Source organism: Colletotrichum scovillei (genome assembly GCF_011075155.1).
Source record: "Colletotrichum scovillei strain TJNH1 chromosome Unknown Contig00011, whole genome shotgun sequence".
Taxonomy (NCBI): Eukaryota; Fungi; Ascomycota; class Sordariomycetes; order Glomerellales; family Glomerellaceae; genus Colletotrichum; species Colletotrichum scovillei.
In genome coordinates this window covers 1,091,718-1,116,655 of record NW_023336269.1, presented here as the reverse complement: position 1 = coordinate 1,116,655, position 24,938 = coordinate 1,091,718, and the positions used below count along the sequence as shown (strand labels likewise).

Genomic DNA, 24,938 nt, shown 5'->3' with positions numbered 1-24,938 from the left:
TGGCGGCAACGCATCTTAGACATCTTGGCGTACCTCTATCGCACTGGATGAAACCGTCAGTCAAGTGGGCAATCATCCAAGAAGACTTTACTGAAATCATACCTTTTGCTTGAGTCGATGACATCTCGCGCAGGCTGGCGTGGATCTGTGCCTTTTGCTTCTCAGGTCGGAACCCATCTTCAACCAGCCGCCACTGATCAAAGGATTTGACGATTGTCTACGACACCAACACACAACAAGACTGAATAAGCATCATGAAGTACCTTGGCCGCTGTTAATCCGTGGATCTGCTCCATACACACGAGTTCAGTAACAGCTCTGTGTATGTTCATGTCAAAAACTCCTGGGGATGAGGGGGTTAGTTGGTTCGCACATGATTGGCCGCTTCTCAACCCCACCCAGACTAGTAGATAAATCCGTCTCGGTCTCTCAGATGAATCCGGGTTCACTTTCATACTGAATGCCATTGACAGTTGGTGCATATCGTTTTATCTGGTTCAAATCTCTCCATGTGTCGTGAGAATTTCGTTGTGTTGGTGAACTGATCATCTCAATTTAATACGACTTCATCTGGGGTAATTTTTCGAAACTTACGTCGTAGAACGCGTCCGCGGAGGGGCTGAACATCAAGTATACAGGAAAATAACCAAACCTTTCCAGAGACCCGAGGTATGATGATTGTCTGCTGTGGAGGCCCTCTAGGCCCATAGCTTGAGATTCGAAGACTTGTCATTCACATTCGCTGTGTAGATGACGACACGTGAGTCTGCGACCACCTCAGGTATAAGTACCCCACTGCCGGTCCACATTAAGACGTCGATACCCATCATTCTATCATCTGCATGGTCCTGAGATCTACTTTCTACGCTCAAACCTGATTTAGGATTGCATTAAGCCATCGAACAACAATATGCCGTCCCAAGCCGTCCAGCGCATCAGCATTCGCTGGTTGCCCGAGCCTGCCTATGAAGATACCGATACGATTGCACTCAACGTAGGAAGGTACTTCATAGACTTGCGGGTTGCCAAAGAAACTCAGACTGTTCAATGGAGCCGCGCGGGAGAGAGAATCACTCTGAAGACCGAACCCCGTACGTACTGTCATCATCATCCCAAATGTCTTTCTGCTCGACAATCAAAGATCTTGTTTTGACCTATCAATCGAGCCACAGCAACATTTCGATGGACACATATCATTGACTCCTTAAACCTGACCGTACCTGACGATGCCTATTTCGAGAAGCTACCTAATGGGGATGACCTCGAAATCGGCACCACGCCTTGTCCTCACAAGAGCGGTGTCCCAACCGACTACGAAGAAGTCTGGAGAGATGTTACGAGACGTGGCACGAATGATTCGCCTTCCTGGATGCTTCAGAGCAAAGACGGAAGAACTTTCATTGGCAAAGTTGGGGTCACATATCTTGCCATCCGCAAGGCGTCGACGACAGAATTTGCCACGCGACGAGAGGATTACGATTCCCAGCATGGAATTTGGAAGTGTACATTTGAATCCGAGAATGATGGAAGCATGCCCAAAGCGTCCGCGGTGGCAACTGTGGTAGACAACGAAGCGCAGAAGTCGGTAGAAGGAGGTCTGGTCAGCATCGGTGGTGTGGAATTTGTATTTCGAGGTGTTAGTCAAGACTAAAGACGTATGCATCTACGTTCGACATTGACTCCATGACCATACTTTCGTTCGAGCAAGCCAGATATTCCCTAGAGCGAAGAGACGTGATGATTCCGGCCGTGATGATCTCACATAGCCAATCGCACTTGCCTTAGACTCAAACGCGAAGGCAGTCTGATCAAAGAGTTGATCAATCAGTGATTCCATGACAAATGATGCCAACCCCAAGTCTCTCCTGATGTCAAGACTAGCGTAGCAGGATGATCGGGAATTCGCTAGTGTCGGCTTTTCGCGAAGTCCCACTTACCCACAACCATTATCTACAGTGGGATGGGGGTTGGGGGCTTTATCTCCATGGGGAACCCAAGTGATTCCCCCGCAGATAGGATCGGCGACATCCCCGTCTGTATACTGGAACCTGTGATAACGCGCTCCGCTGACGGCGGTCGAGATTGTCACCCGGCAGTGACAGTATGTCATTCAGATAGCGCTTGACCGGACATGAGCACGGAAGTGGATCTTGAACGAGCAATCCTACAGGCTCAACAGTGTCTTGTATCTTAAATGTTACCTTACTCTCCGAGGTTGCTCCCCTTCGGTAGTTATCTAATATCTGGCGTTTCCTGACTTCAATATAAGATGCTGTTGCTGGAGCTTCCTCGCTGAAAATTTTTGGTTCTGAATGTTCCTTTCATGTAGTCGACAACGTGGTTGGCAACAGCTAGATCACACAAGAGATTATTTATCTCGACTCAGGATTTCTGGTGCTGTAATATTCCTCCTTCTTTATTAGCCCAGTGGCAATAGTCACGGAAAATCACCTACGATGCCACCGTACACAAGTACATCTTTGGAGGGCTCATCCGAGAAAATGGAGCCGGCGACGAACGGCGATGCGTTCCCCGAACGAAACAGCAAAACGGAGTGCATTGACATCGATGATAACCGTGAGGTCTTCCATGAGGAGGAATACAGGGCCTTAGGTTGGTAGGTCATGTTATGATCAAAGTCGGAATTTCACTTTCGAAGGCAAGATCACTGACACTGTGCATCATCTCAGGAAACGCACTGGCATAATTTTGATGAAGCTATGCTTTGCCACTGGTGTATTGACAATTCCATCTGCCTTCAGCTCAGTTGGGTACGGCCCGGGAATTGCTCTGCTCGTGGGTTGGGGAACACTGGCAACTTGTAAGCCTTCATTTCAACATTGTCCCCAAATCCCGTCTCTTGCATACTCGTACTAATCGTACGTGCCGCAAGACTATGCGTACATAATGTACGTCTTTAGGATGAGATACGCTGGAGTTCACAGTATTGCTGATGCTGCGGCGCTGATGGGCGGACCTATTGCCCGAGAGATTGCTGGTGGTCTCTTTCTGCTGACTTGGATGTAAGACACGAGAAATTCTGTTGAGCAATCGATTGTTTCCCAACAATACTGACACTCAAAAAAGCCTCGCATCCGGTTCTGGCTTCATTGGTTTGGCGGAAGGGTTCAAGACACTTTCGAACCGCCACGTCTGCAACATTGCGTGGACACTCGTCGCGGCCACATGCACCGCAATCGTGTCTAGCATTCCCACTTTGGGGAGATTATCGATCCTAGCTTGGATAGGATTCGCTTCCATTTTTACGGCTGTCTTCATTGTCGTGTGAGTCTATCAACTCTTCTCAATATTCACCAACTTGGGGCTTTATAGAATTGCTGACAACATTCCGCGCAAAAGGGTTGGTGTGACCCAAGTCGATCGGCCTGCGGCAGCGCCACAAACCGGACCATACGGCATGGAAGTACACGCCGTAGGAGTATCTGGATTCGTCCCAGGAGTTGTCGCTGCCGTCAACCTGTTCAGTAAGTTGTGCTACACTGATACATTGAGTTGACATATGGGATGAGAGACTAATAGCCGTGAAGCTGGTTATGGATCTACACCAACCTTCATGCCCGTGATTGCCGAGATGAGAAGCCCACGATCTTTCACCAAATCTCTGTTCTCGTCTCAAGTGTTTCTAGCCTCATGTTATGTCGCATTTGGTACGGTCGTCTACATGTAAGTGAACCAAATAGCTGGAGGACAGTTCAATTGTATTACAAATCAATGGAGAACTTGACTGATGAATCAATCGTAGGTATTGCGGAAAGTACGTGGCCAGTCCATCTCTGGGCTCTGCTGGCGGGACATTAGAAAAGATAGCGTATGGTGTTTCGATTCCTGGATTCATCATGACAACGACTCTTTGGGTTCATCTAGCAGCCAAATCCGTAGGAGAATAATTTCATCCTATCAGTGAGTGTTACTACTGACAAGTCTTGTACTAGCTTCTTGTACGCATTCTTCGCAACTCTGTACATCTACAAAGTAAGACCGTCATTCATTGGGTCACTTGGCTGTAAGTTCCGATCGCTTTTGTAGGACAGACGTTCGTCACACTGATATCAGCAATCTGCAGTGGCTCAACGATAGGTATCAGCGCGTTAGCTTTTATCATCGCTGAAGCGGTCCCGTTCTTTAGCTATCTGGTTGGACTCATTGGTTCTATTTGCTGCATGCCTACTTGTGTAAGTGCAAGCCGATCTACTAGACTTCAGGGCGAGTCTCGATGTGACTGTTCACTGACGAATCGTGCCACACGACAGCTGATCATCCCAGCATTCATGGGCCTCTACATGGACTGGGAGAAGAGGTCCTCTAGTAAAGTCAAGATGTCTTTCTGTGCCCTACACATCTTTACGATAGTTTTGGGATCATTCATGACCGTCGTGGGCACTTACACAACAATCCAAAGCATCATCGATGCGTACAATGATGGAAGGGTAGGATCAGCTTTCACTTGCTAAAATGATGGGCGAGGGCGACGCCGCCGAGAATTAGTTATGGTGGCTGTCAATTGCCCTACAATACGATTGGGATGGCTTGACGACCAGTCTGAAAGGATTTTGCCCATAACTGTCAGTCTCAACAACTTTGACGGAGACCTAATTGAAGTGTATCAGGTGAGGACATCCCGCAATAGATCCAGCCTCAAACATAATTCGACACTAATAAATGGGGATATGTCTACAGAGACATCCACTCATAAGAAGTCAAGGACTTGGAAATAAGATTGATGTGTCATGATATGAAAATTCATTCACCAAGTGTGCAACCAACCTGCACATTGTAGGAATGGTTCTCAAGTCTGAATCAAGTCTCGGACTCCCCAGACCGACTTTCCCAAGACAACCGCCGCGGACTTTTTGCCCAACGGTCTGGTTGAATTTGCTGATGAGGGATATTGCGCAAGACGCTTCAGCCTTCTTCCGCTGTTGAACATGTTTTGATAGGTGCAAAAATGCCCCTGCAGTTGTGTGGTCCCGAGCCTGGCGAAAATTTGCGTTTGACATTCCACGATGTTAATTTGCAACCAACAGACAACCAAATCGCCGGCCCTGCCCCTCCACAACACTGAGTCATTGTAATCCTTGTGTGCAGTTATCGGCCCCCAAAGTGAAAGCCTGTCACGAAAATGATCTCAGTGTTTCCGGCTGATAGCTTTTCTTCACTTAGAGCTTCCTACTGCAAGGGCTCATGCGGTAAGACGGCGTCGATAGAGGGTCCTCTGCTCAAGATGAGTCTAGCCCAGAATACTCAACTGAGATGTTGCATTGCCGCCTAAAATCTCAAACATATCTGGCCCTCTATTCGCTCGCGAGAAATTTACCTCACGGGATTAACCAAACAGGCAAGAGCCAAGCCCTCGGAGTCCTCCGCATTTAGGGTCCAACGTTCCAACAGGGTCCAACGTTCCAACAGCATATCGACAGGCGGCATCCGGCCAAGACATACCGCATTGGGAAAACGCCTCCTCTTCGCTTATGACGGCCCGCTATAGCATAAATCAGCCTTGGTATTGCTTACACTGTGATTGACGGTGCTTGTGATCCCTGCCTGTCCGGATAGAAGGTCAAACGGATGTCGGCTGACAATGAGATGCCCAGCGAAAGCCGAGAAAGCTCACCACTTTACATCAATACAGGTATCCAAAAGCGAATGAACTTTTGGAGTTATGCAGTCAGTGTAAGCTGCAAGTTGAGAGTTGTCCAATATCTTGATCTAAGCTAACGTTCCTCGGCAGGCTACCGGAGTTGAACCAAAGTCCTTATGGCTCTGGATATCATATTTCCATAACAGGGCCTTGAGATATTTTCTTACCACATTCTCAAGAACGACGCTGTGCCTCTAAGATGCACTGCATTATGGGTCAGCTGCTGGTGTTGCGAGAAATTAATCGTGCTGTGCCTCAGCTTCGTTGAGTCCCAGCCTGGTGGCCCTCGTCCGGGCCACTACGCCCCATGGAAGATGAGCATTCTGAAAGGTGTTCGTTTCTGACAGACGACTGGGCCCCTTTATCAGAGATTTATTCATTCGGAGACAGGAGAGGGTGAAGGAAGCCTGGCCATCGATATGGAGCAAAACTGGTATATAAATGCTATTGAGGCTTTCACATACTTGATGCAATTCTCCAGCAAGTTCTGCTTCTGGATCCATTCTTTTAAACTTCCGGGATTTTGCACTATAGATTGGAGTTATGAAACTCAACGTCCTTCTTTTAGCCGTTGCTGGCGCAGTCCGCGTCCAGAGTGCTGCAGTTTTCGCACATTTCATGGTCAGTTCACAGAATGAAATGCTATTCCCTGGCCGATGGGCATCTACTTACACTCTGCCAGGTGGGAAACACGGCCGAGTACACAGAAAGTACCTGGCGTACGGACATTAGACTCGCCAAAGAAGCTCATATTGACGCCTTTGCCCTCAACATGGCCCATGGAGAGTCCATGAACGAGGTTTCTCTTGAGCGCGCTTTCAATGTCGCCAAAGACGAAGGATTCAAGCTTCTATTCTCTTTCGACTACGCAGGGAGAGGTCCTTGGCCGAAGGAGACCGTCATCAGCTATCTGAAGAAGTATACATCGAAAGCCGAGTACTTCAAGCACAGTGACGGAAGACCTTTGGTTTCTACCTTCGAGGGCCCTGGCAATGCGGAAGACTGGATCGACATCAAAAGCCAAGTCAGCTGCTTCTTCATTCCGGACTGATCGTCTGAAGGAGCAAGGCCAGCTCTGGCCCTCGGAAACAACGTCGCGGACGGCCTCTTCAACTGGGCTGCTTGGCCCTGGGGTCCTCGAGACATGGACACTTATGTCGACGCCCCGTACTTTCAATACTTGGACAGGAGGCCTTATATGATGCCTGTTTCGCCATGGTTCTACACCAATATGCCCGGGTACAACAAGAACTGGATGTGGCGAGGTGACGATATATGGCATGATCGGTGGATTCAGGTCATTTACAACCAGCCTGAGTAAGTACCAGCTTGAGAGTGCTTCAAGGATGACATTGTACTAATATACGTTCCAGATATGTCCAAATCATCTCTTGGAACGACTATGGTGAATCTCATCACATTGGTCCTCTTTACAGCCACGCTATGGAGGCGTTCACGGTTGGAAAAGCGCCATACAACTATGCCAACAACAGACCTCACGATGGCTGGCGTCAGACTCTACCTTTCTGGATTGACTACTACAAGACAGGCAAAGCTACTGTATCTCAAGAGAGCCTCGTTGTCTGGTACCGTACAAGCCCGTCCAGCGCCTGCTCTGATGGTGGCACCGTCGGCAATACAGCAAGCCAACTTCAAATCGAATTCCCTCCACAGCTTATCATGTTGGACAAGATATTTTTCTCCGCAGTACTCGGGTCGGCAGCTGAGGTCACAGTCACAGTTGGTGGCAAGACATTTACCCCGACATGGTCTTCGATTCCTGATGGAGGTGTTGGCGTCTATCATGGCAGCGTGGTCCTCCTTAGTGAGACCGGCGATGTGAACGTCCAGCTCTCCAGACCTGGGAGACTTCTAGCGAGGGTTGACGGACCTGCCTTCAGCTCTGCGAGCTGCGACAATGGGCGTACGAACTGGAACCCGTGGGTTGGCAGTGCTGTCGTTGCCGGCTCCGTCTCCGTGACGATGCCAAACTCGAGACAAAACCAAGGCTGCATCAAGGGAACTGGAGCCAAGGGCTTCAGAGAGCTCTGCGAATTCAATTGCAAGTACAACTATTGCCCCGTGTCGTCCTGCTTGTGCCAGGCTGTGGGAGTGCCCAACACAAAGCCGCCAGCGCTCGAGAAAGACGGATTTCCCGCCAAGGGGAAGAGCGAGAATTACTCCGGACTCTGCTCGAATGCCTGTAACCTGGGATTCTGTCCAGAAGAGTTTTGTTCTGAGACTCCTCAGACGACTATCGTACCGACTGTCTCCGAGTTTCTTCCACCTGCCTGTAGGGCAGGTACCTCTCGAGCAGGGTATGAACGCTTCGAGGGACTTTGTTCCTACGCCTGCAACTTCGGCTTCTGTCCTCTGCACGTTTGCCGATGTACATCAGAGGGAGGCCTGATAGAGCCACCAGCGCAGGTACCCGGTGCAACTGGAAAACCTGTTGGGGATTACAACGATGAGAAGTTGTGCGAGTTTGCCTGCTCTCGTACCTGGTGTCCTGAGGTTTGCAAGTCAAACGACGACGAAGAGACGGAACCGCCAATCGACCCCAATGATACCTGCCAAGCGAGCGATAGGACCTACAGCGAACTGCCTCTTGATCGGAATGGCGAGTATATGCGCTGGTTGTTGATGGACCCTGAGAATGCAGCAGCGACGGGCAGGCAATACATCACCATCGTCAATCTCACGCCGCACCCTTTCAAGCTCACTTCAACACACAGCTACCAGATGGACGAGTTCAACTGGGGCGATATTCCTCCAGGCAAGGCGCGTCAAAATGTCGCGCACTACACTGGGAGAATTGGTGCCAACAATGTCGATGACAACGGAGAAGCGTACTATGATATCGGTAACACTGGCAAGAAGTTTGTCGTACGTGCCACAACTCATATCCCCGATACCTACCCCAGGCGCATCGTTTTCGACCTGAGCGGGATGGGCAAGGGTCAGCGCGAGTACAGGGTGCCGGGTCAGGAGGTACCTGTGACTCTTGTCATCACTGGGAGTGATTCCTTTGGGTTCATCACTTCACTATCGCACGGACCGGGAAATTGGATGAACTCTATCAAGGATACGATCCGTGACCGGACAGTGGCCAATGTGGTGATGCCAGGCACCCACGATGCAGGCATGAGCAAGATAACACAAGCCATTGTGTCGGTAGGAAGTGAGGGCAACACACAAACTCAAGTGTTGAACATATACGATCAACTGCGAGCCGGATCTCGCTGGTTCGACTTGCGTGTTTCCAGTGTTCATCAGGCTGTCAACTGTTGCGGCAACTACGACTTCTGGACGATGCACGTGTCTGATGAGGTTGCGGAAGTCGTGATTGGAAATACGGGAGAGAACTTTGACGACGTCATCAAGGAGATTAATCGATTCACGGATGAGAATCCTGGCGAGGTTATCTTTTTGCAGTTTCGCTATCTGGTCGGTGTCCGCGATGTGCCGAGCCTTGGACCCATTTATTGGGATGAAGGTATCAAGAACAAGTTCTTTGACAAACTCAAAAAGATCAACAATCGGTGCCCGGGACTTGCCAGTCGTTTGCAAACGTCGAAGATTGGCGATTTGATGGACAAGAATGATAACAAGGGTTGCGTGCTTATCTTTTTGAATACGCAACATCTGTCTAAGATCTCCGATAAAACCAAGCATACTTCAGCTGACGATGGCATCTACAACATCGATTATATCGACTTGACTGATGCGTGGCCCGAAAAAGAAGACACGAAAGAGATGGCTGAATGGGCAATCAAGAAGTGGACAGATAAGACTGAGGGCAACTTCTACATCGCCCAGTGGCTCAGTACACCGCATTTCTTGACTTCGACGTTTACCTACGGCCTCCAGTCAATCGCCGTTCTGCCCACCAATCCAGCACTCTACTGGAAGGGCGTGAATGAGATCTCAGACAAAGTCTTCCCCAACGTCATCTTGGTCGATTACATTGGCATGGTGATCATGAATGAGCCTAGGTGGGATGCATTGAGTGCTGAGTTGTATACTTTGGCGATTGGTCTCAACTTATACACAATCAGCGAAAACTGCGACATTAGCAAGAGAAGGTCTCCTTTGCTTCCAAGTCCGAAGAATCTGAGAAAGCCTCCGAGCCCCCTAGTGTCGCAATTCAACGGCATAATTTTCGCAAATGGGACGACTATTGCCGACCCGCCGCTTGGCCTTCATCCGGGTCGGGTCGAGATTTTGAGGAACGGGACGGTTTTCAGCAACGGCACAGTCCTGGAGGAGAGTGTGCCAAACCCGGACTTCAACTCTACTTTGTTTTGACATGGAGGCTTCACAGCCGTCTTTTCAACATTTTGCGGGCACCCTTACTAGTTTAGTTAGCCTTGTGGATTTTCTGCTTGATTCATGGACACTCGTTTGAAATCATAGTCCAACGCACGAAGTCAGCGTGTCATAAAATCTTATGGTATTGAGAAGAGTCGCATTGGGGTCGTAATTAGTGCAGTGCGATATTAATGTGTACATGTAAAGCCCCGCTAGTCCCCAACCTGCCCTCTTTGGCCAGGCCCATGTCTTTTCTTGCCAATTAGGGCCTCGCTCATATTTGCTTTGCCTCCTTGGCGCATAACTCTGAAGGGCTTGATCGTGTATAAGAGACAAAGCCCAAGCACATTTCCAGACGCGAAATCTCTTCGTTAGTTCCAACCAAACTTCTTCCAACTTACTTGCGTCTTCGGCGCGCTGCAGAACTAGTCATGTCTTCCAACATCACAAAATCCATTCTTGCCACATCCACTGAAAAACTCGCCATAACCACGCCTTTCGTGCAGCCGCCAGACTGTTCGAACCAATGGACTATGACAGAAATGCCGCACCTACCTCTTACTTCGTTCTCCAGCGGCGAAGTATACCACACCGTCATGTCAAAGGTCTCTGTCTCTGCTCCCCCGTCATCATGTTATCCCTCTGGATGGGATCGCGTCGAGAGGACAAGCCGGCTCAATTTTAGCCCGGGCGTGTGCCCCGAGAATTGGACGTATTATAGCATGGCCCGTACACATACCGAGGGCCCTACATCAGCTTACTGCTGCAATAGGTTTGTTTGCAATATTTTCTTCATCACCTCATCCGTTGCTTGTTGTGTCTATGTCTTGACCGCTGACTAGAATTGGAGTGGGTTCAATTACACATGGGTCAATGGGCGGGCCTGCGCCGCATGGGGCCCCAGGACAGAAGCCCTTCCCAACCCCGAGGACGCGAAATCGGATCAAGTGCTTATGATACATACACCCTGGACCGTGACTTGGGATGCATCTGACACTGCGACCTTGACGCCAAAGTTACCGACATTAGCTAGCCTAATGGTAGTGCCGACATGGACAATTGGTCAAACGATCCCGGATGGAGTTTATGACTACAAACCGCCGAGACTTGAGAGTGGGCCTGACTTTACAAAAGATAGTCTTTTCATGTTCCTAGTGGTTGGATGTCCTGTAATTTTCTTCGTGTTGGTCTGCTCATGCGTGTTTTGCTGCGTAAGGAGCTGCAGAAAGAAAAGGCGGCAGAGAAAGGTTGTGATTGTCGCGGCAACGCCCCCCGCACCTACTTCGCCACCTAAGTGAGAACTGAGCCTCTGGATAGAGAATCTCTTCATGATGGAGTTTTGGCGTGAAACCTTATCTTGTAAGTACTTTCAACAAATCTTGAGCTCTCTGATTACCTACGTGTTGCTGGATTTGAGATAGCCTTAGTAGGCTTTGGCTTCGCTGTTTCAAGACGCAATTCAAATGAGCCTCTCTGAAGACCATACTGGAGAACTGTTCATAGGATTACTGCCAACACGTTGCGAACATGATGCCGTTGATCGCGTGCAGCAAACAATTCTTTCTCCCCGTGACACAATGTTGTTTTGCTGGAGAAAGGGGGCTCACCCTTACTTCCCATGCTTCGCATAAGCCTGCGGTCAGTCGCCTTGAAGTCGTAGTACAACGCCGGACTGTACATGAGATTGAAGCAGTCAAAGCATGCAGTTGTCTTGAATTTATTGAAAGGAGTATGTATCACCGAGAAACCAAGAATACTCGTGTGACTGCCCTCGAAGCGACTACTGTCTCGTAGGCAAGATCTTTCGAAGTTGATCGTGAGCTGTGGGATATCGGTGTGTAAGGAACGTTAACACATATCTCTGTTGCCTCATCACAATACGGCCGAATTTATTGTTACGAATCTGCTGATCGAGAGAAGGAACGCAACGTTGGTTGAGGTTCGGAGAGGAAAAGCCTACATAATCACAGCTGATGGGCCGGCCCATGTGCACTTGAGCAATAACAGGTGCGCTGCACTTCATTGGCTCATTGCTCTTCTGGGTGCATTTTGAACATGGGAACTCGCTTGAGTGAAGATCAAATGCACATTGACTTGGGGTGGAGTGCGGTCTGAGAAGAAGCTGCCCTTGGCAGTGTAGCGTGACGTGGCTTCCGAGTAGTAGAGGCCAAGTCTCTCTCACATTCGTCCGCGAAGTAGAAATTCACTATCAAAAACTCTTCAGCAACCCCCTGACCAATTGACAATGATGCGATAGTGGACATATTCGAAACAACTACTCGTTAGGATGTTCTTTGCCGGCTGAAACTGGATTGCAAGCTGTTAAGCTGAGGTCACATGCAGGTAAATTATTAAGAAAATTTTAGTTGCTTTTGATTCAGCTGAGATTGGGAGGGTTCACTTCATCTGCTCCGCCCAGCGCAATTTCATAACCAACGCAGGCGAGGACGCTGGGCTCTGCACAACTAGGGCGCAGCTAGAAGCTGGACTTGGCACCAGACAACGTTGAACGTAGTGATTCGATCTTCTCCCTGTAATAATGGGTCCTTGCTTCGCAGTATATGTGAGTAGCCGGACAACGAGCTGTTGGAACCATTGGGATCGGAGTCCAGACAGGCGAGGCCCCAAATTAGACCCAACCAACAAGCTAAACGGGGGCCCGATCACACCTGGCAGAAACTTCTCATGATCCGTCGAGAACCTTGCAGATTCGAGCATTCTTCTTGGCCCGTCGGCTGTCTTGTCTTTTCTAGTAACGCTTTCCTGCCGCAGGCCACGCTTGGCTGTCATTGAGGCACATACATGGACCACCGAGAGTAGGACCCATTGGGTTTCCCAGACACCATTTCTCCAACAACAACTCTTCAGTTTAGCTGTCAGCTTCGCCATTGTTTTCTGTGCGTTCTATCTACACCCCGAGCAGGCTCTCGCTGCTCGGTCGCGATGAGGGCCACGGCAGTTGTCCTCGCGGCAGTAATTCGCTTCGCATACGCTCAAGAGATAGACGATATTCCTGCATGTGCTCAGGATTGTCTGGGTGAAAGCCCTACGGAAAACTGTCACATATTGAGGAAACCTGATTGTGCTTGCCGTCTTGGAACGAGCGATCTCTTTCGTGCCCAATGGGCCGCTTGCATAAAAAGATTTTGCAGGTACCAAGAAAAAACAATCCAAGGTATGCTTCTCTTGATCTCACAATGAGAAAGCTTCTCTGTCTTTCACTATCTTCGACTCTGAAGCGCTGTATTGACGCTAAGTTCAAGATGTGTGGCCCCCCTTTGCGGCCTACTGCGTCGCCAATGGCTGGCTCAATACTTTCCAGACGGATGTGATTTCTACAGCGACCTTGACAGAAACACAACCCAGTATCATCACCATTACTCAATCCGCCACTTACGATGTCGGTGGCACGTATACAACCGTGAGTATCGAGACATCCACATCATGGACAGAGTCTGGCTCGACCGCATCACAAGCCATCACATCAACGGCGCAATCAACAACCTCTACACCCGAATCTACTCCTACCGCCGAATCTACGTCTACGATTGATGGTGACAATAGGGACCCCTCCTCGGATCGGTTATCGACGGGAGAGAAAGCTGGCATTGGTGCTGGAGCTGCCCTCGTGGCAATGCTGGCTGTAATCCTACTCATTTGGTGGCGAAAGAGGAATAAGGCCAGTCAGAGTGATGGTAATGAGGATAACATCACACCAGAGCTCGGCGGCGGGGACAAATCCAACAGATTTGAATTAGATTCATACACGGCACCATTGGAAGCCGACAAGAAAAGCCTTGCAATATTTTCAAATCAACAAAATCAGATAATGGCCGAGCTGGACGGAACTCCGTGCACATCGCCTGAGCCAAATATTCACGAAAGGCTTGAGGTCACGCCTCCAGTTGAGCAGGGCACGGTATCACCGGAGGTCGTGTCCACGATTTCGCTCCCAAAGTCGCCCCTACCATCTGCAACAAGTCGGATGCCACCGCCCGTATTTGGAGATCGTATCAATTCCTCGCCAGACCCCCCGATCACAGACATGGCTGAGCTGGAGCGCCTGCTACATGAAGAGCGGCTCTTGAGGGACAGAAGGCAGACGTTGGAGCAGTTGCAACGAATACAAGCGGATGAACTTGCTTTGGGGGAGCGTATCAGGACTCTGCGGCAAAGTCGCAACTAGGGATAAGTATCCAAGCATGCACCTTTACGAGGCTCCCAGGGTAATCGCTCATCAAGTGCGTTGCCTGTCATACGAGTCTTGAACAAAAGAGGCCCAGGAACAAGGGCGGCTATGATAGACTAAAGGCATGCTCAAGTAATATTAATACTGACTGTTCCATTCATGTAGTCATACAACCAAAAACTGACTCCGGTGGAGACCTTTGGCAGAATTTCGGCTGAAGTCAATGCTCTTCTTTTCTGATTCCGCAAAGATACATGCATCGAAGTACGATGACGTCGCTCGATACTCCCAATCCACCGGGCCACAGATACCTGAAATAGTCAGTTATCATCATGGTTGAATAACACCGAGGTCAGATTTCGAATGAGGGGAACCTTAGAACCGGCGATATGCGGAAAAGTGTTTCCGACCCGTCTGAACTCCTATGCCACTACACACCCTCCTGGAGGTAGCGGGGAAATCTCGACCTACATCATAGATCTTCCTCGAGCAGCACTAGTTTGGTTGGTCTCAACTTCAACTTAACACGCCATTCTTTAAAGTACAGCCTTGTGTATACTTACCTTATTCTTATCTTATTCGACGAAGCACTATTATGGAGACACACCGAGCTGCTGTCTTGACTGTAAGCTACCTCACATGCACCATTCAGACTGTTCCAATCGTCTTGTCTTCACACCATCGAACTCTGCAGAGACTTACGATTCGTAGTCGCCTCAAGGCTCAGATGGGAAGCCTACATTTGCGGTGCGGGATGAACCGCGACCCGTTCCAGGACCGAATGAAGTCCTTATCCGCCTATCAGTGACGGGTCTCTGCGGTTCCGATCTCGGTATGGCCATGGGCCATTTCGGACCCCTCGATAGGAAGATCCTTGGCCACGAGGGAGTCGGTCGCATCGCCGCCCTAGGTTCTAACATTGCGGCCCTCGACCAATCGGTCCAAGTTGGACAGCGGGTGGGCGTCGCCTGGACCCGCGATACGTGCGGTAATTGCGAGGCCTGCGTAGACCTCGTCAATGAGGGTGAGACGCGCTGTGAAAAGACACTCCACTCTGGTAGAGCGTACGACGGTACATTTGCTCAGTATACGCTTGCACCGCTGCGGTACTTGGCGAGGCTTCCTGCCCAGTTTGACGAGGTGCCTGACGAGGAGGTTGCGCCTATCCTTTGTGCGGGTGTCACTGCTTACAAGGCGATTAAGAATTGCCATGTTACGCCGGGCTCGTGGTTCGCCATCTCGGGAGCCGGAGGAGGTGTAGGCGCCCTAGGCGTCGCGTATGCCCGTGCCATGGGCTACCGCGTCATTGGCGTCGATGCTGGCCCGGAGAAGGGTGAAATCTGTAAAGACCAGGGAGCCGAGGTTTACATCGATGTTACCGAGCCTGGAACTCTAGCTGAGAAAGTCAGAAAGGCAACCGGGGGCTATGGGGCAAAGGCAGTAGTGGTCGCAGCTACGGCAACTGCTGCTTACCAGGACGCCTTTGAGTTGTTGGCGCCGTTTGGAACGCTGATGTGTGTTGGCATTTTGCCTTGGGAGGCGAAGGTAAACTTTAATCCCATCTGGCTTATCGGGAAGGGTTGGAAGATATTGAGCTCCTCTGTTGGATCGCGTGCCGATATTCTTGAGGCATTGGAGTTTGTCAGACGACGTGTGGTCGTTCCCAATGTCCACGTGGGCAAAATCGACGACTTGGAGGAATTAGTGCAGACTATGCACGGCGGTCAAGTAAGTCACTCTTAAACTTGATTGTGTGACTGCTTGCTGACTTCCTTGTAGCTGAAGGGCAAGTGGGTTTTGAAGCTGGACTAAGCATGATGGACGGGCCCGTTATCCTTCATACAATTTGGGTAACATATTTCCGGAGATTATTTGAGTAATATCAAATAAGCGAATATACAGCTTCTTTAGATAATATCGTAAGTTCGATAGTGGAGGTTAATTGACAAAAGACAATGTACAATGGCGTCCCTTCTTGACAGGTCTCGCTTGGGGCCAATGCCTTTGGGATACCTAACCAGCATTGAAACATGCCAACCTCCAAGGCTGGGCTGACACCTGCTCAGATGTAAGGAACTCCAATAGAAGTCAAAAAGTAACTGCCAAGACAAGAGTACGGTAGGCAGATAGGACAGAGTTGGGCCGAAAATCCCGCACAACTGTTTAACACTCTGCCTCGGGAGATTTTAAAGTTCAATTTAACCAAGCTAAAACTCCTTCTTTGTTACTATCTTCCGTCCAATTATCGTCTACTTTATTTGCACTTGCTGAAGGGGTTGTGATAGTTCTCAATTCTGGTGGCCTGAGTACACCCTCAAATCATGAGCCTTGGGGCAAACTTCGCAAGCCCACCATCTGGCGATGCAAACCACGGCCTTGAATCATGATGGCGGGCTTTCTTGGTCTTCTCCAACTCTTGGTAGACAAACCCCCAGCTTTTCCCACCTAATGCGGAAGTCTTGGGAGATCCCCAGGGGGCCTGCGACACGCGACAGGCCGGCTACTTGCAAAGGCCCAGAGGTGCGGGAGTAATGTCGATTATCACCACGTGAAGTAATATTAGGGTGAACCCATTGTTTCGGGACACCAAGGCTGAGCATACAGGCACGACATTTTCACGACTCATGCTCACGTCTGAAGTTCCCGGCCGCAGCCCATCGCGTGTGTCGCCGCGCGCTCTGTGCTTTTCGCTCCTCCTCTTCCCTTCCAAGTTCGCCCCTCCTCACAGCGGAGTCCATCCCCTCTCAGAATCCCAAGCAAATCGGGAATTAATTTCTTGAACAACTTTAATCAATATTGAAGGTCCAGAATCACGAGAAGAGAGGAGAATGACTTTGTCTTGATTTTTCGGCTTGGGTGCAAAGTATGGGCCACCGATGTTGATCAAGCAGATTGTCTGCTCACGATACCTACTAATCGGCCGCATGTCGGCCTCGGCACAACTTCAGTCGAAAGTGATCTTGGCAGCCTTTGCCTCGCCCGACCTGGATGGCAATCACACCTTAAAGACACTAGCGTAATTAAATGCAATCAATTGTCTACCGCGCTTGGCAGGTAAGTTGGCAGAAGCACTGCACGGCACGGCTAAACCGGACTTGGGCTTTGCCCCGATTCCCGCGCGGTTGACCATTCAGCAGTGCCAGGCAGGGCTGGCAGGGCGGCTTGGGTTCGAAAATAGAACCTCCTTTATTTGCGGGCATATCCGCGGGCATTCAATTTTGCGCGCGACTGTGGCAAAAATGTCTCTCTTCTCGCCTATGTTTCAGTTTCCCAGTTGCCAATCGCGGGAGGGGGGAGGAGGAGAATCACGGGAGGGAGGGAGAGACGCGCGAAATCGGAAGAACGCACGACCGGGGTCAAGGGCCACGCCGACAGGGGAATAACAGCCGGCTTGTGGACAGTGGAGGTTCTTGACGGATACGTGGGCAGTTGGATTCTCTCTTAGCAGAAAGTATGCGATGGTAAAGAGTGCAAGCGGTTGATTTGAGTTTTGTACGAAAGTGCCCGGAGATAGAGCCATGAAACGCCTAAACTTTCCTCTCAGTCGGACGGCAGAGCAGAAGGGGCAGATATTTTCAGCGAGGGATATCTCAAAAGTCCGACTTTGTCGGCGAGAGAACCCCGTGCGTGTTCGTCCTTGGTCGTTTTCGGAAACTTGGGGCTTTGTCTTGCAAAGGTTATCCTGTCATCAATCAACCAAAGGCTTGCAAGCGAACTAGGGACCCCGATCCATACCCAGGGGTAAAAGACGTTGCGATGCCGCGATGGTTCGAAGGTCTCCACTCCGTCTAAACCTTGATATTGCTTTGCCCACATTAAGCAAGGCTTTTAGCGGGATGAATGGGTGCCGAGACAAGCCTCCCATTCTCAAAGGGCCTGTTGACAGGCTTCTAGCGTCTTCACATAGAGCCTGCAGGCTAATCAGTGCAAGTATTTCATAAAAGTTTCTGCCCAGACTTATGCGGCACCAATGGAATTGCGTGATCGGCTGCCTGAGACGCTGATACGCATGTTCGGTACTGATCGCTGTGTGTAGGTATCAAGTTTTGCAAGAGCTGAAGAGTCCGTAACGCGCTCGCTTGAGAAAAGGGAAGGGGGTCCCGTCCATTTCGCACTCCAAAAGGCTGGTAAGTTGGCGACAGACGCGCGCCACAGAGTTGAGATGACGGGCTGCCGCTCGAAGATGGATGCATTCATCTTTCCACGGCTAAGTCGGGGGAACGCTTTTGGAAATCTGACACAAAACCCCACGTGGGACTGCGCAATTGCTAACGATATTCGGACTATGCAGTGGGTCAAAGTGCTGGGTACTACGTTCCAAAACGCCAAGTGTTGATTAAGGAGACCCTGCCTTAGTTCACATGCAACTCTGGCAGAGTTGGGTTGGCTGTCCAGTCCGTGGTACCCTAGGTGGTATCTCGGAACTCTCTGAGGCGTATCATCAGCCTCAAGGGAAGCCTCAGGTCTGGGAGGCTAAGCATTGCCTTACCCAGCTGATGTTAATCGCGCAAACTCAAAGCCATTTAACCGCACGTCTTTTAACGACTTACGCCCTGCCTATTAGGCACTCGTCTGGGGGCCTTGACCAAGTTCAGATGGCATCACGGACGTCTATCACACAATAAATAGAATGCACAGGGGCATCCGGAAGGCCCCACGTCCATCAACGACTTCATGACTCGCACCTTAGCCCCGTGACTCCATCAATGTAACGAACAGCCAATCCCGCCCAGTCCACGGTTCTGGTTTAGCAGCGCACTGGCTTTTGGTACAAGATGGTACCCATTTCCACCCGTCGCCCGCGAGGCTCGCTCGCGTGGATGCTAACCAACATCCATTGGCGTGCGGGTTCACGATGGCCTTCGATGCGGCAGTCGCATCTGTCACACTGACGGGCAGCATACTTTCGTTCCTCGCGACAACAGGTGTATTAATCTCATTCGCTCTCTACCATGAGCATCAGCGGTCTTTCCGCCATGCTCTCGTCCTGAACCTAACGTTAGCCGGTAAGTTCTGCCCCTCGGCCATTTCCAACTTGTAAAATGAAGAATGCGCACGCTGACTGCGATTGTCAAACGAAAAGAGTTCATCAACTCACTTGGCAACACGATTTCGGGCATCATCTACATCAAGAACAAAGAACTCCAACCGGGCGCAGCATGCGTGCTCAACGGCATGGTTGGCCAGCTCTCGGTGCAGGCGTCTGACTTCTCCATCCTCGCCATTGCGGTCGTCACCTTCCTCACTATAACACGGAAAACCTACATGCCGAATGCATCGACTTTCCGAAAGGTCATGATCTGCCTCTCCGTCTGGGTCATACCGCTCATCACCAGCACGACAGCGACTCTCATGGGCACCATGAAACCCGTAAGCGGAAATTGGTGCTGGATAACTCGAGAACGGCCCGATCTTCGATACGCACTAACGCACGGGTGGCGTTTCGGCATCATCTTCACCACGATTCTCATTTACCTCTACGTCTGGTGGTACCTCGGACGACACTTTCGCACAATGGTCAGCACATCTGATCCGTTGTATAATAGCGGAAACTCGAACGGCAACGTCGTCACATCATCGATACGGAAGAAGCAGGGATTCGAGTCAATACATACCCCCGAACTGGAGATGGACCAGTTTGAGCGAGCGAACCCGACTTGGGGTGAGCTGCCACAGTTCTCGCCGACCCAGCAAGGTCAACAAACGTCGCCTGTCGCCCCGCGGAGTGCGCCGGCTGCCTTGGCCAGAAGACCATCGGCCACTGACTTCGATGAAGACAAGGAAGTTCAAGTACAACCAGGCGGCAGGCGGCCATCAGCGGTTAGAATGGCACACTTCGCCGAAGACAAGATCGACGAAGAGCCGACAGGCGAGCAAGAGCCGGGCCGGAAGATGTCGGCAAGAATATCACGATTCGACGACCATGACATGGACCTGAGCCAAGCCTCCGAGGCGCGGTTCTCATACCTCGATCAAGAGGATAAGCTGCAAAAGAGCGCTTCCGGGGGCCCGTCACACCTTCAGAAGGACATGCTCCCACCGGCAGCAATTGCTGCCCAAGCGCAATTTGCTCAATACCGTATGGACAGCGGACCGCCGAGGCGGCCGTCGGTGTCCATCTGGAAGAAGACTCACAGGAGCAGAAGCTCTACATTATCGGCATTATCATTCAAGATGCCGGGGACCCGGGAAATGCAGTCCCGAGACTTCCCGACGAACCCGACCCTGAACCATGTCGACAGCAGAAAGAGCGCGCCGCAGAACGTGACCGCAACAATGATGAGCGACTTCCCCATTCGGACGCAGACGAGGAAAGTCGAGCGTGAGATCAAGCGCATGATGCTCCTCAACGCTTACCCTGTCATGTATGTGGTGCTCTGGATCCCGGGTCTCGTCAACAGATTGATGGAGGCATCGGGAAACGGCTCGCAAAGTCGTGTTTTGGCGGCGCTGCAGAGCTCAAGTCAATTTATCGGCTTGGCGAATGCAATTACCTATGGCTTCAATCAGCATGTGAGGCATAGGATAAAGGGCGACTTTTTCACATGGCTACGTCGAAGATGAACAGTTTATTACAAGAAAGAGCCGGAAGTGGCAGGACGAGTAACGAATCCGATGAAATAATACATTTTCAGAATACCCTATTAGTTAGTCAATCATAAGAATGATATCCATGGTTGCGATTCACAATAGTTTCAGCATCGCTTGCCTACCTGTCCCACTCAGCAGGCTTCTCAATTCATGACCGTAGACCTGAAGGTTTGTGATCGCCTGTCGTCTTTTGAACCACCTGAAGGTACGTTGCGAAGTTTCTTGACATGCTTGTTGAATATATGTGTAAATGTTGACTGACCTATGCTTCATTGCGAACTTATCAGTCCCTTTGTCTACCTTAAAGAAGTTAGAAAGCTCATCGGCTGAGTCAAAGCACCAATCAAATGTCACGTTGCCAGCAAGGCCTCAGAGGCAGACATGCGGATAATCCGTGAGGGAGTGAAGTGCAACTGTAAAAGATTTGATTTGAGCGAGAGTTTGACCATTTTAAAGTGTCAACCAATCCTAGCCCTCGTACTTGATAGGACTAGACCTGAGGGATTCAGGAAGTAACGAATCGGGCCGGTGGTCAACCCCGGGTTTTCTAAAGACCAGCGCGGGGTAATCGGGAGTTCTCCGGAGGGCTCGGAGACGGGGGTGGAGCAGAGATTATCTTGATAGAACGACATACAATCAACAGCTCTTCCGTCTCTTATCTACGCGCATAACACGTTGTCGGCCCCCGCCAGCCGACTTTGGACCGGTCGTTTGTTATGACAGAAAAGGAGCAAACAGTCTAGCCTGGGTGTTCATCTGTGATCTCAATCAGTGATTCAGCTCTAAATACAGTTGATACAGTTGCTGACTCAGTTCAAACAGGACTCAGTAATGACGCCGGTTTGTTCGCCTACGTAGCCCGAGGGTTGATCTTTCTGAATAGCTTGTGCGAGCTGAATCACTGTCGGTGTTCCCGCAGAGAGCTGAAAAGAGACCTTGTAGCTTTCAATCTTATTCACGCCTCAAAATAGTAGGTCAAGTCCTGGCGCGAGCCGCGAATCACTTTCAGCTGTCACCGCAATCTGGCGGGGTAGCTCAATCAGCAACCCCGCATCGCTGATCATCGAACTGAGCGGAAGCTTTAGAGAACAGACCAAGTATCTCGCATCGTACCGGAAGCAGGCCGCCACGTCACGGCAATGCTTAATCCAAGAAAAAGGTTCAGTCGGGAAGGCATTACGTATCGGAAATTGTGAACGTAATGAGCTGCAATTGGCACTGGACGAGGACCCGAGATACAACAGACGTCCTGATAAGAATGGAATGGCGGGATACGACCTTGCATGTCACCATCGACCGTGGGAGCTTGATAATGCAAGGCAAGAATACAAAAGCACCGTCATAAGTCTTGGCATGCATGTCAGATGAGGAAAACTGCCTATCTCGCTCTCTTTATCTAGCCAAGAACTCTTGTTTATCGATACCACTTGATCAAGACTCTATACCGGCCCGGTGGGATAAAAGGTTTCCTCGTCGTTCGGCCAAGACCATTGGCGTCTACCGACCACTTGGATTTGGATATCCTGCCGTGACGTCCGAGTCTTGGCAATATTTTGACCTGAGCTGTGGCTGATTGGTCTATTATCTCGGTTCATGAAGACCTCATTATCTACGCTCAGCGACATCGGATCTTCCTGAGCAATAAAGATGAGAGGTCGGCCGAGTTCATCTCATAATCTGACAATCTTTTAGGAACCCAGACAGAAGTCCCTTGCAGCTATCAGACCCAAGCGAACATGCTCTTGAGACAGTCTTTCTTGGGTCTTTTGGCCCTTGGTGTGATAGTCGAGGCATCTTCTAAGACGAAACAACATGGGTTGTTCAGGCGGGCAGCGAATATCACAACTTGCAACATTAACGAGGCCGCGCCCAAGGTCAACGCACCGAAAGTCAACGTCTGGGCTCCCATCTCCCCTGATGATAACCTCGCTGTCTGGAATTTACTCCACGATCCAGCAACGGGTCTGAACCTCACAGACCCCAACAATGCTACGATCGCGGACAACTATGTCTACTGGATCGATACTCTCCACACCAATAAGTCCACTGTCCTACCATACCTCGGTGGCACCGCTAGCCCGCCGCCAAAATATGCACGAGTAGTCATCTTTAGCGGAGGCTTGGAGGTCCCAGACTCACAGGAGTACATGGTCGGACCTCTTCCCGTCGGCAACGGAACCAAGGTGGAGAAGCTCGACTACATCTTCAACGGCGGCAGTGGTGGCAAGATCCCGTACAACAGTCGCTATTTTGACGGCCCCCGCCTGGTAGCCTCCGAGCCGCTACTCGTGTCTATCATGAGTAATATCTCCGACATCACGTCTGAACTCATTGGCGGAGTTTACTACGGCTTGAGTGATAATCGGACTACCCTCACTTCCACCAGCGGTACGCCCCTGTCTTATGATGGCACCCAAGCATTTCGCACGGTCATGTTTAGATATCTCAACACAGCGACATATCTTACGCCGCTAGACTTCTCCGTTATGCTAGACGTTACCGGCACAGATGCTTCACAGTACAAGTTGAGAGGCATCGTGACGAATGAGAAGTTCTTTCCTACAGTCGCTGCCTTGCGGTCCGCCTGGGACGCAGGAGAGCTGAAGGAGCAGTTCAAGCAGAGCCGGACTCCCGACTGGGGTCTCCTGGACTACAAGCCTGAGATGGGAGTTAGAGACCTCGAGAATAAGCTAGCGCCTCAAAGCCTCGAGGTTGGCGGCAAGCGTTACAAGGTTGACGAGGAACAGAAGTACATCGAGTACATGGGGTGGTCCTTCTACACCTCGTACTCTCGAACCCTTGGGCTGATGTACTATGACATCAAGTTCAAGGGCGAAAGGATCATCTACGAGCTTTCGCTACAGGAAGCTGCTGCCCAATATGCTGGTTTCACACCCAAGGCGGCTGGAACAGTCTACCACGATACGTACTACAGCCTTGGTACCTACCTGGGCACGTTGGTTGAGGGGTATGACTGCCCCTTTGGCAGCACTTTCTGGAACGTCACGCACCACGAAGGCAACTCATCTGTCGTCAGCACAGATGCGATATGCATTTTCGAAGCCGATGCTGGCTATCCTGTTTCACGCCATCGATACGGTAGTGGAAACGAATACGGCTTCAGTTATCTGGGTACAGTTAAGGCTTCGGCCTTGACTATGCGATCGGTAGCGACTGTAGGAAACTACGACTACATGTTCGACTACTCTTTCCACGTTGACGGTAGTCTCGAGGTTACAGTCCGAGCATCAGGATTCCTGCAATCTTCATTCTACTACCCGGACCAGGAGGAGTTTGGTCCCAGAATCCAGGAGGCGACGATGGGATCACTACACGATCATATTCTCACCTACAAGGCCGACTTTGACATTCTCGACACCAAAAACAGTCTCGAAGTAAGCGAGCTCGTTCTAGTTAATACGAGCCAGCCTTGGTATCCAGAGCTTGGCTCCTTTGAGCAGATGCAGCTGCAAAAGTCTACGATGACGGACGAGCAACAGTTCAACTGGCAACCGAACAACGCCGCAATGTACTGTATTGTGAACCCCAACGCCACAAACGCGTGGGGAGAAAAGCGCGGCTACCGAATAGTCCCCGGGAAGTCCAACATCCATCTCACGCCGCTCAATTCTCCCTGGACGAAGCATCAGACGCCGTTTGCTAAATCACACCTGGCGCTCTCGAGACAGCATGATACCGAACCGTACGCGAACAGTCACTCCAATGTCAACTTGCCTCTGAAGCCCCAGCAAGACTTCATGAAGTTCTTTGATGGCGAGAGTGTCGAGAACGAGGACATCGTTCTTTGGTTCAATTTGGGCATGCATCACTTCACCAGGTCCGAGGATATTCCCGTCACGCTTTATAGCGAGGCTGTGAGCAGCATTGTCTTTGCGCCGCAGAACTTCAATGATAGGGCGCAAGACGGCGATTTGCAGAATAGGAGATGGATCGTTGTGAACGAGACGACTGGTGAACTTGAGTCTGACACTTATGGGGTTGAGCTGCCTTCCGAGTGCGAAGTGGGCTTCTCTGAGCCTGTATTTGGGATCAAGAAGAACGAGGAAGCTTGAAGCATTGGCAGATGACTTTGGGTTACAGGAGTAGAAGACGACAAGGACAGTGAGCACTGTAGTAGTAACCAGAGCCACATCATCTTAATCGACAGTTTGTGTTCCCAATTTCTGT

At 50.4% G+C, this 24,938-nt stretch overlaps 7 protein-coding genes across 7 annotated transcripts; all 7 read left to right on the top strand.

Moving 5' to 3' along the window:
* Positions 1 to 910: 910 nt before the first annotated feature.
* HER10_EVM0001256 (transmembrane amino acid transporter) lies at positions 911 to 4,472 on the top strand (the record flags this gene model as incomplete). Its single annotated transcript, XM_035471011.1, has 9 exons — positions 911 to 1,091; positions 2,894 to 3,023; positions 3,088 to 3,285; positions 3,361 to 3,485; positions 3,549 to 3,684; positions 3,764 to 3,896; positions 3,954 to 4,024; positions 4,085 to 4,193; positions 4,272 to 4,472. The coding sequence occupies 9 exons, from the start codon at positions 911 to 913 to the stop codon at positions 4,470 to 4,472; spliced, it is 1,284 nt and encodes a 427-aa protein (XP_035326531.1).
* Positions 4,473 to 6,202: 1,730 nt separating this feature from the next.
* HER10_EVM0004855 (uncharacterized protein) lies at positions 6,203 to 9,967 on the top strand (the record flags this gene model as incomplete). The annotated part of the gene is made up of 4 exons (XM_035474485.1): positions 6,203 to 6,280; positions 6,342 to 6,687; positions 6,721 to 6,976; positions 7,033 to 9,967. 4 exons carry the CDS (start codon positions 6,203 to 6,205, stop codon positions 9,965 to 9,967), a joined length of 3,615 nt encoding a protein of 1,204 aa, XP_035326813.1.
* A 385-nt stretch (positions 9,968 to 10,352) lies between these two features.
* On the top strand, positions 10,353 to 11,268 carry HER10_EVM0006432 (uncharacterized protein; the record flags this gene model as incomplete). The annotated part of the gene is made up of 2 exons (XM_035476016.1): positions 10,353 to 10,742; positions 10,821 to 11,268. Exons 1-2 carry the CDS (start codon positions 10,402 to 10,404, stop codon positions 11,266 to 11,268), a joined length of 789 nt encoding a protein of 262 aa, XP_035326916.1. The 5' UTR covers positions 10,353 to 10,401.
* A 1,645-nt stretch (positions 11,269 to 12,913) lies between these two features.
* HER10_EVM0003506 (uncharacterized protein) lies at positions 12,914 to 14,156 on the top strand (the record flags this gene model as incomplete). The annotated part of the gene is made up of 2 exons (XM_035473181.1): positions 12,914 to 13,145; positions 13,234 to 14,156. The coding sequence occupies 2 exons, from the start codon at positions 12,914 to 12,916 to the stop codon at positions 14,154 to 14,156; spliced, it is 1,155 nt and encodes a 384-aa protein (XP_035326707.1).
* Positions 14,157 to 14,754: 598 nt separating this feature from the next.
* Positions 14,755 to 15,971, top strand: HER10_EVM0006893 (zinc-binding dehydrogenase; the record flags this gene model as incomplete). The annotated part of the gene is made up of 3 exons (XM_035476466.1): positions 14,755 to 14,784; positions 14,871 to 15,887; positions 15,939 to 15,971. The coding sequence occupies 3 exons, from the start codon at positions 14,755 to 14,757 to the stop codon at positions 15,969 to 15,971; spliced, it is 1,080 nt and encodes a 359-aa protein (XP_035326945.1).
* Positions 15,972 to 18,980: 3,009 nt separating this feature from the next.
* On the top strand, positions 18,981 to 20,811 carry HER10_EVM0000657 (uncharacterized protein). The gene is made up of 2 exons (XM_035470429.1): positions 18,981 to 19,165; positions 19,243 to 20,811. Exons 1-2 carry the CDS (start codon positions 19,015 to 19,017, stop codon positions 20,721 to 20,723), a joined length of 1,632 nt encoding a protein of 543 aa, XP_035326476.1. The 5' UTR covers positions 18,981 to 19,014; the 3' UTR covers positions 20,724 to 20,811.
* A 1,675-nt stretch (positions 20,812 to 22,486) lies between these two features.
* On the top strand, positions 22,487 to 24,823 carry HER10_EVM0000245 (copper amine oxidase; the record flags this gene model as incomplete). Its single annotated transcript, XM_035470036.1, has 2 exons — positions 22,487 to 23,690; positions 23,769 to 24,823. 2 exons carry the CDS (start codon positions 22,487 to 22,489, stop codon positions 24,821 to 24,823), a joined length of 2,259 nt encoding a protein of 752 aa, XP_035326430.1.
* Between the last annotated feature and the right edge of the window lie 115 nt (positions 24,824 to 24,938).